The 17,463-nt window shown below is 42.2% G+C and overlaps 1 protein-coding gene across 1 annotated transcript in view; it reads right to left on the reverse strand.

The window, feature by feature from the left end:
- The window catches only part of LOC137373311 (neurexin-3-like), an 883,651-nt gene that overhangs the window by 341,504 nt on the left and 524,684 nt on the right, over positions 1–17,463 (reverse strand). Inside the window, exons 4-5 of the mRNA XM_068038134.1 lie at positions 11,017–11,318; positions 8,028–8,189 (exon numbers count right to left, since the gene is read on the reverse strand). Coding sequence (XP_067894235.1) covers positions 8,028–8,189; positions 11,017–11,318 — 464 coding nt within the window. The remainder of the gene's footprint in view (positions 1–8,027; positions 8,190–11,016; positions 11,319–17,463) is intronic.

Raw genomic sequence — 17,463 nt, forward strand, 5'->3', positions numbered from 1 at the left:
AATCCTACATCCCAGGCTGTTAAGAAGAGCAAGGGAGGAACTAGCAGAGGCACAGGTCATCATTTTCTAATCGTCTCTGGATACAGGCATGGTGCCACAGGGCTGGAGGACTGCTAAAATTGCACCATTGTTTAAAAAGGGATGAAGTGATAGACTGAATATTACAGGCCAGTCAGCCTAACCTTGGTAGTGGGCAAACTATTGGAAAAAGTACTGAGGGACAATATAAATCATCATTCAGAAAGACAAGGATTAATCAGGGACAGTCAACATGGATTTGATAAGAAAAGGTCTTGGCTGACTAACTTGATTGATTTTTTTTGAGGAGGTAACAAGGAGAGTTGATGACAGTAGTGCATTTGACGTAGTCTACGTGGATTTCAGCAAGGCTTTTGACAAGTTTCCACATGGCAGATTGGTCATCCCATGGGATCCAAGGGAAAGTGCAGAGTTGGATCCAGTATTGGCTCAGTGGCAGGAAAAAAAACAGTGGATAGATGTTTTCAGTAGGATTCCGCAGGGTTTAATACTAGGTGTAATCCAGTACAGCTTGTGTTTGTGTTTTTGAGACAGTCCCTGATTTGGAGCTGGGGATTTCCAGGTTGGAAGTCAAACCCAGGTTAGACAATCAAACAGTTCTCTGATTGAGGAAAAAGAGTTTTTTTTTTATTACCAATGACACAAAACTGGGAGGTTAAATTTCAATTTTAAGAAAACTCTACAGAATGTTAATCAAAAAAAAAGGTGTGTGTTTTTCACAAGGCGGCTTTGGGAGAAGGGCTGTTTAAAGAGACTGCAAAAGCTGCAAAGTTGGGTGTTGTTTTAAAAGTGTCACAGAGCTGCTGAACTGAACCTGTTTTCTGGGATCTACTCACTGGAAAATAAAAGTTGCCAACATTGTTTCTGGTGCCTTAAAGAGTTACGTAAGGCTGGACCAATGAAGCTATACCACCAGGACTGTTGAGATCCACTTCTCCACTGGTCACAGCATATATTTACATTTTTTCCCCACTTACCGATACAATCATAGATTCTATTTTTATCCCAGAATAAAACACACCACCCAGGTTTATTTAATAGACAACTAAATTATCAGTTTATTATAAAACAAGTCTTAACCAGTAATGAAGTAAAGCATAAACACACAGCTTGAAATATTAAAGTTCCCTTTTTACCTTAGCCCCTCACACACACACATACACCGGTTCACCAAAATAATAAAGGGATTTTTGTTTTTCGTGCTCCATCACAGACAAAAAAAAAACACTTGGGCCGAAGGCTTGTTCATTCTTGAAGAAACAGCAGATGAGATATGTTGTGTTCCAAAACTGGCTCACAGTCTGGCCTCCGAGTACACATAGACAGGTCACTGGGATCTAGTAGAACAATTCTTTTCAGGCGGTGTTGAGAATTAATTTAGCAGGCTTTTCTTCAAAGACAGGGAGATGAGATGAGTTGACACAGTGGACTTCTCAGTATCTTTTCGAGAGGTGCTGGAAAGCTCAAGGGTTGTGGTCTTTTCTCCTTCCTTGAGAATTCTCTTCTCTCTTGGCAGTTCTCTTCTCTCCTTGGAGGTTCTCTCCCTTTTTATACAGTTCAACCCCAACTCAAAATAATCCAAAAGCGATACCAACATCAGGTGGTTTAACCTTTTGACTTCCATCAATCTTGACCGGTCACTTCTTTGTAAACAGCTTCTCCAAAGTTCTCTGTTGTTTATTGAGCTGGTAGTCAGGTAGTTTCCCAGACAGGCTTGTTGTTGCTGAAAGTCAAGTGGCTTCCCTAAAAGGCTTGTTTTCCTCACAAGACCACTCAGTGCCCCTTTCAAAAACATTTCCAGGGACTGTTTTTCAAAGTCAAGTGGCCTTTACATGACCCCCTTTAAAAACCCCAAAGTTTAACATTTCTTCAATCTTTCAAAAACGAATCCTCAAAAAATATATTTAACGGAACACAGAGGCACTTTCCTAACATGAGCAAAACCATGGAAATTCTAGAAGGGGTGCGCTGTTTTGGCGGAAACAGTATCGGTGGAGTTTGGATTGCAGAGAAACTGTCATCGAGTGGAAGCCGGCATTTGCACCTTGGGGAAATGGAATCTGGAGATCTACACGGAACATTCAAAGACCTGAAGGACTTTGGGACTATTCAGTGCCACCTTGCTGATAAGACTATTCTGATCTGTTACAACTACCTTGTTGCAACTGATAATTAACATCTAACCTTTAAGATTTATAACGACTATTGTTTAATTGTTGGCTCACGTTTAATTTATGTTAGTTTTGGTTTGAGTTTTAAAGTAAAATTTACAAAAATGAAATCTTGACTGCTTGGTTTTTTGTTTCCTAAATTGGGGTCATTCGGTGGATTCGATTTTTAGTTTGTTTAAGAAGTTTGCAGATGATACCAAAATTGGCAATGTCGTTGATAGTGTAAAGGAAAGTATCCCCACCCTCAACCTCTTCTCACTCCCTTCTGGTAGATTCTGCTCAATGGCAAGCAGGGAGCGAGGGACTGCTAGGGTTTGGATGGAGGCAACGATGGCAACCATTGAATGGATTTTCGGGTTCCAATTGTTTTTCTGTGATAAATTGAGCAGCGCCATCTTTAATCCTGGCAGCTGCCTGAACGTGGAGGAGGCTGCATTTGCCATGTGCTAGTACTGCGCCACCTAGTGGTTGCATTGTCAGCAAACGCAGCCTTTCCTTTATTAGTTGAGAAATAGAATATTACAGCTGGAGGTTATGCTACAACTGTATACAACACTAGTTAGGCCACAGCTAGAGTACTGTGTACAGTTCTGATCTCCCCATTACAGGAAGGATATGATTGCACTACAGAGGGTACAGAGGAGGTTTACAAAGATGTTTCTAGGAATGCAGAATTTGAGCTACGAGGAAAGATTGGATATGCTAGGGTTCTTTTCTTTGGAACAGAGGAGGCTGAGGGGCGATTTAGTTGAGGTGTATAAAATTATGAAGTGCCTAGTAAGAGTGGATAGGAAGGGCCTATTTCCCTTAGCAGAAAAGTTAATAACAAGGGGGCATAGATTTAAAGTAATTGGCAGAAGGATTAGAAGGGAGTTAAGGAGAAGATTTTTTCACTTCGAGGGTGGTGGGGGTCTGGTACTCACTGCCTGAAAGGGTGGTAGAGGCAAGAACCTTCATTGTACTGAAAAAGTACTTGGATATGTAACTGAGGTGCTGTAACCTACAGGGCTATGGACCAAGCACTGGAAAGTGGGATTAGGCTGGATAACCTTTTCAGCTGGCATAGACACAATGGGCCAAATGGCCTCCTTCTGTGTTGTAAATTTTCTGTTTGCATATGCAAGTCTAACATAACTTCACTAATTTTGAATTCTATACCCCATAAAAATAAATTCCAGTGCTTTATTAGCATTCTTAATTGCTCTGCTAACCTGTTACATGATGAGGATCCACACAGCAACAATAGTAGAACAGTTACAGGTTAAGATACAAAAGAAAAATATTCAAAGACATATTGGCCATGGTTGGTTTCAATAGAAAGAGACACTATGACTTAAGCTTCTATCTACATTTCCACATTTCCATGTGGAAACTCACTTTGCAAGTGTGAATAATTAAATTCACAGAATTGTTCTAGTCTTAAATTATTGTTGTTACAACCTCAGTGAGACCATTAATATGAAAAATATGAGATATGAACCCCAAATCAATTTAAAGAATTACACGACTAGATTTCACATTATAACAACTAAACTAAAAGATATCCCCATTAACGACATAGTACTTTCTTAGTAGGTGATACTCCAGATTACTCAGTAAAACAGTTGAAAGCCTCACACCACTTATACAGTACACAGTCCTTTTTTGATGGTGAAATCCTTTGTGGTTAAAAGTCCCAAACTCCTTCCAGTTGCAATGGGTTGGATCTCCCAGACCTTTTCAAAAATCAATGTCCTCTTTGCTCACTTCTCTGGCCTGGACGTCCATGAATAAGGTGATTCTTGGTGATCCTGCTGGCTTTCTGCTTCTCCACAAGCTTCAACTTTCAAAACAGGTTCAATTTTTTGCAGCCTTTTACTATGTCAGGCTTCCAAGTGTAGGTGTCCCCTCTCCCTCTTTCTTGAGGCTGCAACTGCTGGTTGTCTCCCTTATAGCCTGTTCTCAGGCTGTAACTGCCAGGTTCCCTTATTACAGCCTGCCTTGAAATCTCAACCTCTGGTTTTGTCTCTTACAGCCTGGTCTGCCTTCAGAAAATCTGTTAAATTTATCTGGACTCCAATATGCAGAGTCCAGAAGTCTGGTTTCACAGAGACACCTGGGCCTTCCATTGTTCCTAGATGTTAATAGTTGCTTGGTACATTTGCATCTTCAGAACCACTGACTGCGTGTTTTATGACCCGAAAGTCTGGGAGGACGAAACCCGTAGTCCTTCAGGTGTTACCACTGCAGCCTCTTTTTCAAAAAAAAGTTTTCTATCTGTCTTGTCCTTTAGAACAGCAGATATGTGGTCACCTGGTCTTCCAGACTCCATCTTAAACGTTTTAAAATCACAATTTTAGAAAACATAATCATGTTGCAAAGTCCAGCCCGCCTAACATTATCGTTCTCAAGCTTGTCTCATGCCATTTTAGTGTCTCCAAATATTTTCCAATCTTTTTTTTTCTCTATCGTCTGTCAAGTTACTGTCTTAATTCCCTTCAGACTCACTTGAAATGACACAAGGAAAAAAAATGTATTGACTGTGATGATACCCAGAGGTAACAACCAAGAGCCATTTTGAAAGCAAATTACAATGTGAGTCTCAGATATCTCTCAGCACCATTTATTATATTGCAACAGCTCTCAGGCACCCATTAGCTTAAATATTGCCCAACTTTCTACTCATACTCTGGTAATAACAGGAAATATCTGGTAATAACACAGATCTTGTCTGCAACAAGGCAGAGAGTGTAGCCTTACCATTGCAAGGAACAAGAGTATACCATTCAGCCACCCTGCCCTATTAGGAATAAAGGAACAGGAGTAGGCCTTTTAGCTTGTTCCACACCATTCAATACGATTGTGGCCAATTTGTGACCTAACTCCATACACATGCCTCTTCCCCATATTCCTTAATAGCTTCAGTTAACAGAAATGCATCAATCGCAGATTTAAAATTAACAATTGACCCAGAATCAACTTCCATTTGTGGAAGCAAGTTCCAAACATCTACTACCCTTTGCACGAAGAAGTGTTTCCTAACTCCACTCCTGAAAGGCCTGGCTGTAATTTTTAGGCTATGCCCCCAAGTGCTGGATGCCCTAACCAGCAGGAGCAGTTTCCCTCTCTCTATCCTGTCAGGTAATATCTTCTATTTCACCCCTTAATTTTCTAAATTCCAGGAAATACAACCCGACTTTGTGTAATATCTCCTCGCCATTTAACCTCTGGAGTCCAGGTTATCATGCTGGTAAATCTACGTTGTACTCCCTTCAAGGTCAGTATATCCTTCCTAATATGTGGTGCCAAAAACAGCTCACAGTACTCTAATGTGGTCTAACCAGAGCTTTGTATAGCTGTTGCATGACTTCTCATCCCTTGTGTTCTAGTCCTCTGGATATAAATAAAAACAAGAAATGCTGGAAATACTCAGCAGGTCTGGCAGCATCTGTGGAGAGAGAAGCAGAGTTAACGTTTCAGGTCAGTGACCCTTCTTCTGGATAGAAAGGCCAGCATTCTAAAGGCATTTTGACAATTTAATGATCTGTGTACCTGGACCCGCAAATAATTCTATTAGATCATAGCTGATCTGTCCCTCAACTCCATTTACCAGCCATTACTCCATATCCCTTCACACGCCGAACAAAATGCATCAAGTGTGGTCTTGAATTGACTCCCAACAGCCACAGCTTTTTGGGGGAGCACGTTCCAGATTTCCGCTACACTTTGTGTGAAAATAGTTCTTCCCAATTTAATTCCTAAATGGTCTAGCTCCAATTTTAAGACTTGTGTGAGCTTACGCAGTTTGTATATAGAACAATAGACTCTGGCAAATGAGCAGCTGGGGGTTCAATGTCGAGCAGCAGGAGATTGACACTGGGGACAATAGGAAGGGTTTCTGGCACTCCGGTAAGTTGCAGGAAGGGGCTCTCAGGGAGCCCCAGCAATGTTGCGGGGTGGGGGGAGATTGGGAGATTGGGGTAGAAGGGAAATCCAGGGCATTGGTGGCCTGAATTTGCACTCTCGTTCCTCATGAGCCTCTTCCGGTCCTGACTCTTCTTTCCTCTAACTTCACCTGGCGGGAAAGCCAAAATAGTTTCCCACTCAAACTATTGTTAAAATGACAGTCTGCATATTTAAAAAAGGATCCTGCTGCTTTTTGGCATGCGTTCCATCCCACTTGCTCAGGTGAGCAGGTTAAAATAGGAGACTGTGAGAAGGGAACAGGATATCAGTGGGTAAGCCACCACAATATTAATTGTCTACCTGACTGGTTTTCACCAGGTGGACAGCGTTAAAATGCCCCTTTTATGTATGAGGTAATATACCAGTTTCACACTTTCAGCTGGGAACTTCACTCCTTTGAAGCATACATTGAAAATTCAGACATGCACTGATTTTCTAACCAGTTAAATTAATTATTAGTAAATTGTGCATGCTTAATTCTTTGATTATACCCTCCCGGAGCGTGAGACTCCCACTGGGAGCAAAAAAAATCAGAACCTTACACCTATTGAATAAAGAAGTTTGTTTTTAGTTTAATTCACTGTTGTTGTCACATACTTCTGTTAAATTCAATTTATTAGCATTGCAATGAACCATTTCTACTCAGGGAAGAAAAACAATGCAAAAAACAAGTTAGTTGACTTCTTTTTGATCTGTCTAGTCAGGTTTGTATGTGTAAGGACATAAATATATCACTTTGGAATGGTTCTCCAAAACTTGTGCCTCAAATCATGTATTAATACACACAATTTTGAATGAATCTCTTGACAATAGTCTATACATGTTTGGTGTGGTTATAATTTATTTCTTTGCTCTCTTTGTCAGTCGGTAATGAATAATAAGAAACCTTGACAATAGGTGAGTTAATGAGCTCTTTCTGCAAACCACACTTCGACCCTTATCACTCCTGTACCTTTCTTGAGAATTTCATACCACTAATGATGCAATCTTCCCTCCCCACAAGTACCTACATAAGATCTGGAAAGCATTGCCCGAAAGGGTGGCGAAAACAGATTCAATAGCAACTTTGCACTTAGCTTTTGTATCAGTCTGATATTGTTTTTTGCATCAAAGTAGACGCGGCAAAATGAAGTCCAATTTCTTGTATGGTATCAGAACCTTTACAAACGAAACCAGTGCCAAATTTACCACCAGTCAATCTTAGCATGGATGGGAGCAAAACAGCTCCATGGTGCAAAATGCAGCACAATAACCCAGCGTATCATCCCTCTCCTCATGATGTTAGCCCCTTATTCCTTTCACACATCTCTTCCCATTTGCACCAAACCGCACCCCCCCAATCATTTAATACACTGTTATGGAGAAGGTGCAAACAAGATTCACAAGGATGACACCAAAACTGAGAGGTTATAACAATCAGGACAGATGGAGCAGGCTGGAGCTCCTTTCTCTAGAAAAGAGAAAGTTGACAGGTGACCTAATAGAGGTCCTCAAAATTATGAAGGGGATGAAGGGTAGATATAGACCCAAAACACAGGGTCATAAATATAAGATAGTCACTGATAATTCTAATAACAAATTCAGGGAAACGTCTTTACCCAGAGAGTGGTTAGAATATGGAACTTGCTACCACATGGAGTAGTTAAGAACCAATAGCATTGATGCATTTAAGAGGAATCTAGACAGATACATGGGAACGAAAGGAACAGAAGGGCATGTTCATTGTATTAGATGAGGTAGGTTGGAAGGAGGCTGGTGTGGAGCATAAATTCTGGCTTGGGGTGGAATGGCCTGTCTCTGTGCTCTAAATTCAATGTAATATGTGACTATCAAAGCTATAAGCACACAACAAATGGAATCAACCGACCCTACCTCTCTGAGACATCCCATAAAGTTGTTGCTGACAGGGGAGCCGGGCAGATCTGCTGTACTAGGACTTCCACCAACGTAGAAAAAGTCATCAGATCCCAGCATGGTGTAGTCTTCTTGGGTATAACCTGTGGTAGTGAGGATGCCATCCACCGAAATGGTGACCTATTCAAAGGATATAATGAAAAAAAACGGCCAACAGTGACCTTTACACATTGTGCTGCCTGGCGCCTGCCTGGGTTTATAATCTCTTTTTCTGCTTATTTCAGGTTTACGTTTTGAACCTAATTCTTGAGTTAATACTCGGAAGTCCCATTTTCTGGTCTGTGTTTGAACATCAGCATTGTTGTAGTAGGAGATTCTTTCGTCTAGTTTTCCCATGCTTGTAGGTTAATCTCACTGGTAATCCATGAATGATTTCAACTTGAATTGTTCTAAACTTTTTTTTTTAAAGGGGTTGGATGACGGTGCAGGGTAATCCAGACAAGAAAATGGAACCATCTACTTTTACGCCAATTTTTTCTTTAAAAAAACTTGAGTGGGAGAATTCGAAGATCAGTCTTTGATTTTTTTTTAAAACTTTTTTCCCGCTTTACCATTTGAACACTGACAAGCATGCATCAGGAGAGAGCTCTTACCGTCCACAGCATGAATGCGCATGACATGAGTCAAAGCTCAACCATGAAAAAGTCACCAACTTCATCACTGTGAGCAGCTGCATCACCTCTTTCTTAAAATAAACTTAAAGAAATGAAAAGAAAAACAAAACAAAAAGAACCCAAAAGAAACCATGCATGTGTCAAAACTTGACACTCTCATGCAAAAAGAAAAGCCATGGAACACGAAGGTAAACGACAGCAGCATTGCTTTCACTTGCATGCAGATAAACACATGGGGGGGCGGGGGGGGTGGTATGTGTGTGATGGGGAAGGGAAGGTGAGTAGGGAAGAGGAGGAGGAAGTTAACAAGAGACGTGTTAGTGGTAATAGGTTAGAAGGCAAGATGTTGAATGGAGTTTGATTGTACTGGTTTTTTTTCCGGTCACACTGAAGTTTGAATTTGGTCATGCCATGCACTATGTACAGAAACAAACTGGCAGAGCCCAATCTTGGGATGTCTGAGCTCCTGCCAGTTAGCCTACAGCCACTGCCAAGAGATGCAGAGGCTCGCTCTTTAGGCTAAAGGCCCTAAAATGGTCTGAACTAAGTATTTGGTAGAGTAAAGAGAAAAAAAAGAAAATAAAAATTGGAAAAGAAACAAAACAAACTAGTTGTGGTGGGAAGAAAAAAAGGAATGGGGGAAAAGAGAAAAAAGTGACTGAAGTAAGCGGTGAAATACCAACCCCGTTTCCTCATTGTAATGGTGTCTACAATGAACAAAAAAAAAAGGAGGGTGGGAAGAAGGGAACACACGGCAAACCCAAAAAAAGAGACAATAAGAATGATATCTACCAGACAATGTAGTTTGTTTACCATAGCGTGTCCAATGCCTGAGTGCTTTGCGGAAAAGGGGAAGAAAGGAAATTAAAAATTGTGAACAGAACGATTGTTACTTAAAATAAAACATGATGATATTTAGGGTGTTAGTACATTAGTTGGTTAGGTAACGGTTAGTAAAATGACACATTCCATGAATGATTAGTGTTAGTTTTTTTTAAAGCATGTCATCGACATATAGAGAAGATGCAAAGAAATTCTACAGGACCAAAGCAGACCAAAAAACGAGTAAAAAAGTTCTCAACAGCTCTTTTCTTCAAAATTACTTAAATGTTTAAGAAAGTGACACAGTGACCTCTTTTTTCAAAAAAAAAAGGAAAGTAAGCTTACTTCGTACACTTGGTCACAAACATTACCGTTACCACAAGCCAAACTTTATTTTGGATCCTAGATCCTAAAACTAGTGTTGCTTATTAGTACTGTCACTGAGTCATCTTCAATGTGCATCCAATATGAATCTTAGTGGGGGGTTCTTTTTAAAAATGTTAAGACCTATTTTATGTCAGCGCTATACTCCCATGAAAGAAGGTCCTAGTTACTTGAAAGCAAATGACAATCCCTCTTTCTTACTGTACCGAGTATTTTTGGAAAGGTAACACAACATCCAACATATTATTAGAGACACTCAAGGAAGACAAGAAGAATACCCTACATTTAACCACTGGAAGGAAACACAAGTACTGACTCTCCGTTTAAGTTCAACAGCAATACTGCCATGCAGTAATAAGAAACGGGCTTGATTTCTTGATGCGCTCCTGCAGAAGACATATCAGAATCACTAGTCCTGGGACCTTTACTGGGTGAAGTTATTATTAACAGGAGAATTCAGTCTTCCAAAGCCATCAAGAAAAGTGATGGCCCCTGACAGAGATGTCTGCTTAAGGAAGCAAAGAATGAAGTAAATGGGTCAACGCAAGGTCAATTAGTGCTCCAGTCTGAGCTAAGAAAGTCTCTCACATATACAGACAAAAGAAAAGTTACAGCCAGCCACACAAAATACTGAAGTTTACAAACATTCCAGCATACAAACTTATAGCCCAAAAACTCTTAGGAAGTTAATGAAAATGGTTAAATCAACTAAATTAATAAATAAGAGAATGTGTCACAGAATACCGAAATAACTGGAAAAGGGGAGCAAGATCCAAAACTTCAACAGAACCGAGGGAACAAAAGATTGAATAAACAAAAGCCACCAGGAGTTCTGAGGACAGGACACTGAACAAACTGAATTGGGAATGGAGAAAAAGAAACCGAGAATAAAACATAAGTAAGGAAAATAAGCTTGTAGGGTTACAAAAGAAACCATTAGCAAAGTTTTTTTTTCTCTCAAGGGAGGAGAAAGGTTGGCGGGGAAGTGGTGGGGGAATGGGGAATAAACAGATCTGTTAGCTTCGACCTGCAATTTTTTTTTATGTGAACAATGACCAGTTCATTTAATCTCTCCTCATCCTGCCTGATCTTTTCTTTAGCAGCGTAGCGTCCGCCTCCGCCATTACCTGTCGCAGATTGCGTGTCACTTTGACATCGTGCCAGGCATTGTCGTTGAACTTCCCATTTACTGGTTCAACCAACGCCTCAAAAGCACCAGATCCCAGGTTAATGACTAGTGAAACTGCTCCGTCTTTCAGCGCTAGGTTTACATAGTCAGCTGACTTCCCTGTGTGCAGGATCAGCCCGTTCCGCTGCCAGGTCTTGAAGGACAAGGTGATCTCATCGCTGCTGCTCTGAATAGGGTTCTGGGATAGGTCGTAACAGAAGTACTCAGATCCTCGGAACGTTGCAGAGTTGTCTTCCCTGGCTGTGTGGATCATGGAAAGAAAAATGAAAACAAAAATAAAAGCGACATTACTTATTTGGGAAAACTAACATTTTAAAAAAGTACATACATATTACAGTAGCTGCAATAACAATGCAAAAAAGTGGAGCCAGGGCCATCACCATATAATTACAACATATGAAGTTAGACTACACACTGCACACAAGTTGACCCTCTAAGATATAAACAAAAATAATGCAGTTTCAAATATCCTCAACATCAGTAAATTATGTTCCTTTCTTCCCCCAGACTGAATCTGTGATTATCCAGGTGAGGAATAACAGTGGTGGGAATTGGATCAATTTTCCAATATATTCATCTGTTATCAGCATTGGCCAGTCCCTAGTTTTGTGCAGGATGGATTATATGGTGAGTAAAGCTTCTTAAAGTACCCCACAAACTGACAGCACCTCTCAAACCCAGCATCTCGGACAAGGGCAGCAGGTGCACAAGAACACAACCACTTTCAAGATCCCCACCAAGTGAGGCACCATCCTGACTTGGACAGAAAAGCAGCCCACTTGATTGACACCCCATCCACCACCTTAAACATTCACTCCCTCCACTACCGATGCACAGTGGCAGCAGTGTGTACCATCTACAAGATGCACTGCAGCAACGCACCAAAGCTCCTTCAACAGCACCTTCCAAACCCGTGACCTCTACCACCTAGAAGGACAAAGGCAGCAGACACATGGGAGCACCACCACCTGCAAGTTCCCCTCCAAGCTGCATACCATCCTAAGTTGGAACTATATCGTCGTTCCTTCACTGTCATTGGGTCAAAGTCCTGGAACTCCCTCCCTAACAGCACTGTGGGTGTACCTACCCCACATGGACTGCTGCAGTTTAAGGCGGCAGCTCACCACCACCTTCTCAAGGGCAATTAGGGATGAGCAATAAATGCTGGCCTGGCCAGCGACGCCAACATCGCAAGGAAGAAGAAAAAAAAGCAGCATTCTGTCACCGTGGCTAGGTCAAAATTCTGGAACTCTCTACCTCACAGCACTGTGGGAGCACCATCACACATGGCTCGATGCAACCTTCTCAAGGGCAACTCGGAATGAACAATAAATGTCAGCTTTGCTAGTGACATCTGCATCCAAAGGAAGTCACACCTTCGCGCAAGATTTCTATTTCCATTATCAGCCATCATTACAGTCCACGTTTTGACCTCCAACTTGGTGCAGATTTGTGCTGAATTAGGGCCATTATATGTGATAGATCCATGACAGTATGCAGCTGAAATGAGACTGCCAAAATACTCACTATGCTCATAATCAACAGAGAGGAAATCTTCCCCTTTGATGGAAAACAATAGCGTTCCAACCTCTGAAAACAGGGCTCAGTGCTGTGGTGGTTATGGTGTTTGACCAGCAACCAAGTCGTGAGTGCAAATTCCATAACAGCAGGTTGTAAAATTTAATTCAAATAATTCTGGTAACTTACAGGCTTTCAAAGGCCGACAAAATAACTATCTAAGCCTCTGGATTGCTGTAACACTAGTGTCCTTCAGTCCCTTATCAGTCATGCACACCCATAAGTCGAGTGGTTGATTCTTAATGGCAAACAATTAAGGGCAACCAGTGAGAGGCAATTAAATGTGACTTTACTGGCAATGCTCACATCCTCAGGATAAATTTATTACAAAAGCAACTAGAATCCACACACGGGGCTGATTTTTAAGACTCCGATGCTGAAGTAGGCGGAGGGTGTAAAAGAAAATGCGGCTCGCACGCACGGGGACCATGTCACTGAGCTGCCGCGATTTCAAACACGGTGGCTCATTACAATGGGGCCGGGGTGCCCGCTCCGCCACCCTCCCCCCCCCACCCCCCGATCACATGGAACGGGTGGGCAAGCCATCGCCGGCAACAGCATCTGGCACTAATGCACAGGTGCCATTGTTAAAGGGCTTGCAGCCCAAAATAAACATTTAAATTTTTAAAGGGCCAGTTACTTTAACGTGTAAAAAAAATGAATAGACAAGTCATCCCATGCATTCTTCCCCCTCCCCCCCCCCGCCCCTGCCCCCACAATGGCATATCACAACATTCCTGCCCTTTCCCCCCCGGAATACCTATAACGAAAATTTGATCTCCCCCCCCTCCCCCCCAACCGAAGTTTAGCACCTTTGTCCTTTACCCCTTCCCATCACCCCCACGACCAATCCAAGGCATCCCAACACCACTCCCCACTCTTGCACAGAGAAAAAAACCTCCTCCTCCTCCCCACAGGCGTCACGCCACATTTCCCCTAACAGGGATTCGAAGGCGCGGCATTGTCGGCCACCAGAATAAAGATTGCAACGTGCTGCCTGAATCGCCGCGGCCTGCACGGTAAGTAGTCATTTACACATTTTAATGTGGGTCCCGTTGCCGAGCGGTGGGGCGGCTGCTACAAGGCCTCGCCGCCGGGTTCGGTATGGGGCCTGCCGCCATCAGGGTCGGTGGCGGACCTCCTGCGTACTTATCTTCATTGCACCCCACCAACCACCAACTCTTTCCGGTGGCGGAGGGGCTTTAAAATCCAGCCCACGTAGACTGTACTCAAAGCTTGACATAAGCCATCCCCCTACATGGTGTTTCCTGTGGATTTCCATGCGTGTGTGCATGACTGCATGTCTGCCTGTGTTTACGAGGGTTCATGAGCACGTGGGCGAGATAGCATGCGCGTGTGCCGTGAGCATGGACGCGGAGTATCTGTGTGCAGGTGAGCTCATATGCATGACTGTCGGTGTGCATTGTATGTGTGTGAGCACCTGTCGCGGGTGATGGTGCATGTGAGCATGGCTGTCTGTTTGCATGCGTGAGTGTTGGCACGTGTAAGCCTGTATGTACATGTGTGCACAAGGAGTCAAGTGTGGTGGGAGGATTGCCTCATGAACATAGCTAGGCTTGGACTTTGTCTAGTGCAGGTCCATGCCTGTGGCCAGCTATATCAGTTTGGGAAGTGCTGAACATCCTGGGCAGCACTGTGGGGGCACAGATCCTGTTTGTTTCTCCGTGTACTGAGTGCTCAGCAGGTAAAACAAATAGGAAAAATTGGCCCCAACTAGTTTTTAATGGTTGTGATTTCGTAACATGCAGGATCCCTGGTAGTTCTGAATCCTCTATGGATGGCTATCATTTCTATACCTATTCATTTCGTATGATACAATGGCAGAACATCAAATTCCTGCATAATGTATTTCCTCATATTGCATACAGGTCAGTTGCATAAATCATTAGAAAAGCCCAGAAATAATTACGCTCTTAGTCATAACCATGCTTGTTTGTATTGTTTGAAGTAAATCAATGGGTTGTAAAATGTACAAGGGAGACTTCCCTTTAATACAATTATAGTAACATGCCATGCAATTAAAAGTACAACTGTTTGCCTGGTAAGGTGGTTGAGGTTATTAATAGAATAATTACTTGGGCTGAAGTTGCTTCGGAAGATGGTGGCAGCAACCACATTGGAGAATTAATGCCCATCAAAATGTTAAGGCCTATTTCAAATCCTGAGACTTCACATTTAGTAAGGATGGGAAGATTTTACTCCAATTATTCTAACAATAAAGTTTGTCAGCTCTAACTTGCTCTGATTAGTCAGCTTTGATTCTGCATTGCACTCACAGATCAATAAAATCCCTTCCTATTTACATTTGGTATCGTACGAGAAGATTGGCTCGGGCGTATATCACCTTCATCGTCACTGCATCAAAATCCTGGAATTTCCTGCCTAACAGCACTGTGGGTGGGATGAAGTAGGGCAAGAGGAGGCTGATAAATACTGGCAGAGACCTGTTGAGCCGAATGCCTGTTTCTGCTCTGTATCTTTGTGATAAAGCACACATCATTTAAATAATTTAGCAGGGTGCTCTATGCATCAAAATGAGGTGCATTTTAATGTAAGAATAATGGAATATTTCTTTTTGCAACTTTGCCTGACAGCAGCAAGCTGACTGGAAAATTAAATTCAAACTGCCCATCAAAACAGTCAGTCAGAACTAAAAGCGAAGCACATGATAGAATTTAAGATTTTAAAAAAAATTGTTACTGTCAGTGATATGGTGCTGCACTGCAGGCTACAGGTTGCCAGACTGCATAAACTGACACAGAACCCTACTTGCCATTGTCTTTATTTAATCTACGAATATCACCTTGCTTGATCCTTTTTATAACACAAATCAAGATTAGGAAATGCAGCACAGTGTCTTATTAATGTCAGTTTCATGTAGCAACTACTAGATCAGAAATGTGAAATGCATCATAAAGGGACTTCATCTGTTAATCTTAAAGAAAGCAATAGAGGCACACTGCCAGTTTGTATATGCGAAAAGCCTTTCATTCCTCTACAGTTAACAAAATGAACTGGAGATTGTATTCATAGCATAACATTATATTCTACAAATCTCCCAAGGCAAATTCTGTGCCAATATTAACTGTAGGTTTTAATGTCAGTCTTTTTCTTCAGGGGAACAATGCATAATATACAGTGTAATAAAATTCTACTAAAGAATGAAATACCAGGAGAAAAATGAGCCTGGATTACTCATTTCATTGCCTAGGCGTGTTTTTGTCATATATTCGTAGAATCACACAGCACACCGGGAGGGCACTCAGCTGACTGTCCTTCCTAAAGTGTGCTGCCCAGAATCATATACAATATTTCAACTGAAGCCTCGCCAGAGAGTTAGGTAAGGTAGATAAAGGTTTAGCATGACTTCCTCATTTTTGTATTCAGTGCCCCATTTACAAAACCAAATAATTTCATCTGCTCTCTTAACTGCCTTATCAACTTGCCCTGCCACCTTCAAGGATTTGTGAATATACACCCCCAGGTCCCTTTACATTTTCTCAAAAAAAATTAAAGCTGGAGGCCCTTTCCCAACCCCACCAATTTTATTTCGGCCTATATCATGAAAATTAACTTTATTCCCAACCTCGTCACATTTACCCTTCAACCCCTTCCCACCATCTCCACAGCCAATAAAAAGTGTTTATCCCACTCCCCCCACTATTGCCCTGATAATTTCACTCCTCCCCCCTCCTCTGAATGGAGTTCCGAAGGCGCGGGAGTTCCAGGCAGGGGCCGGAATATTGGTGTGGGACGGACGCCAGGACAAGGTGAGTTTATTTGCATTCATTAATCTTTATTAACATATTGAAATGAAGGCGGGGTTGGGGGTGGCGGGGGGGAGGCCACACCGAGGCCTCACCGCCACCGGAAAAATGCGGCGGGGCCTTTTCAGTGTCAGGGGTCGTGGCAGGCCTGGAAGAATTTTCAGGGCTCTCCTGCCATGATCCCCGATACCGGAGGGCTAGTAAAGTTCAGCCCGATGGGTCAAATGGCCTCCTTCTATGCTGCAACCATTCTATGATTCTATAAAATAGTACCATCTAGATTATACTATTTCTCCATGTTGTTCCTTCCAAAAGGCATCACTTCACACTCATCCACATTGAATTGCATCCGCTATGTCTTCCCATTTCATCAGAATGTCCATGTCCTCCTGAACAAGTGATGTGACTATTCTGAAAGTTTCGAAACATTCGCAAACATTCTAATTGTAATCACTATACTCAAGTCCAGTTTGCTAAGACACAAGAAAAGCAATGGTCCTAAATACTGACCCCTAGGGGGAGGGGGGGGGGGGGTATGTCACTGTTGCTTACTTCTGCCCAGTCAGAAAAGTATCTGTTCACCGCTACCTGTTGCCTCATATCCCTTAGCCAACTACATACTCAGATCTCCTATTAAACCCACTCTCCTGCTCTTTTCCCATGGCCTTGCAAATTTCACCTTTTCAAGTATATATCCAATTACTTTTTGAAAGTTACTGTTAAATTTGCTTTCACCATTCTTTCAGGCAATTCATTCTGTAGTGTATCGTTCATTTAGTGTTCATTTGATATGGCGTGTACTGTTCACTTGAGGCCACCATACATGCTTGGTGTAGCATGCGCAACGTGCCAATAGAGGGAGTCAATAATAAAGTTTGAGTTTACAGCCGCAATCTAGAAGGTAGTGCTGTGCGTTTGTTCCACAGATTTGCAATAGCAGATCTACAATAAAGAGCAAAGAACAAAGAAAATTACAGCACAGGAACAGGCCCTTCGGCCCTCCAAGCCTGCGCCGATCC

This window comes from Heterodontus francisci, chromosome 9 (assembly GCF_036365525.1).
Source record: "Heterodontus francisci isolate sHetFra1 chromosome 9, sHetFra1.hap1, whole genome shotgun sequence".
Taxonomy (NCBI): domain Eukaryota; kingdom Metazoa; phylum Chordata; class Chondrichthyes; order Heterodontiformes; family Heterodontidae; genus Heterodontus; species Heterodontus francisci.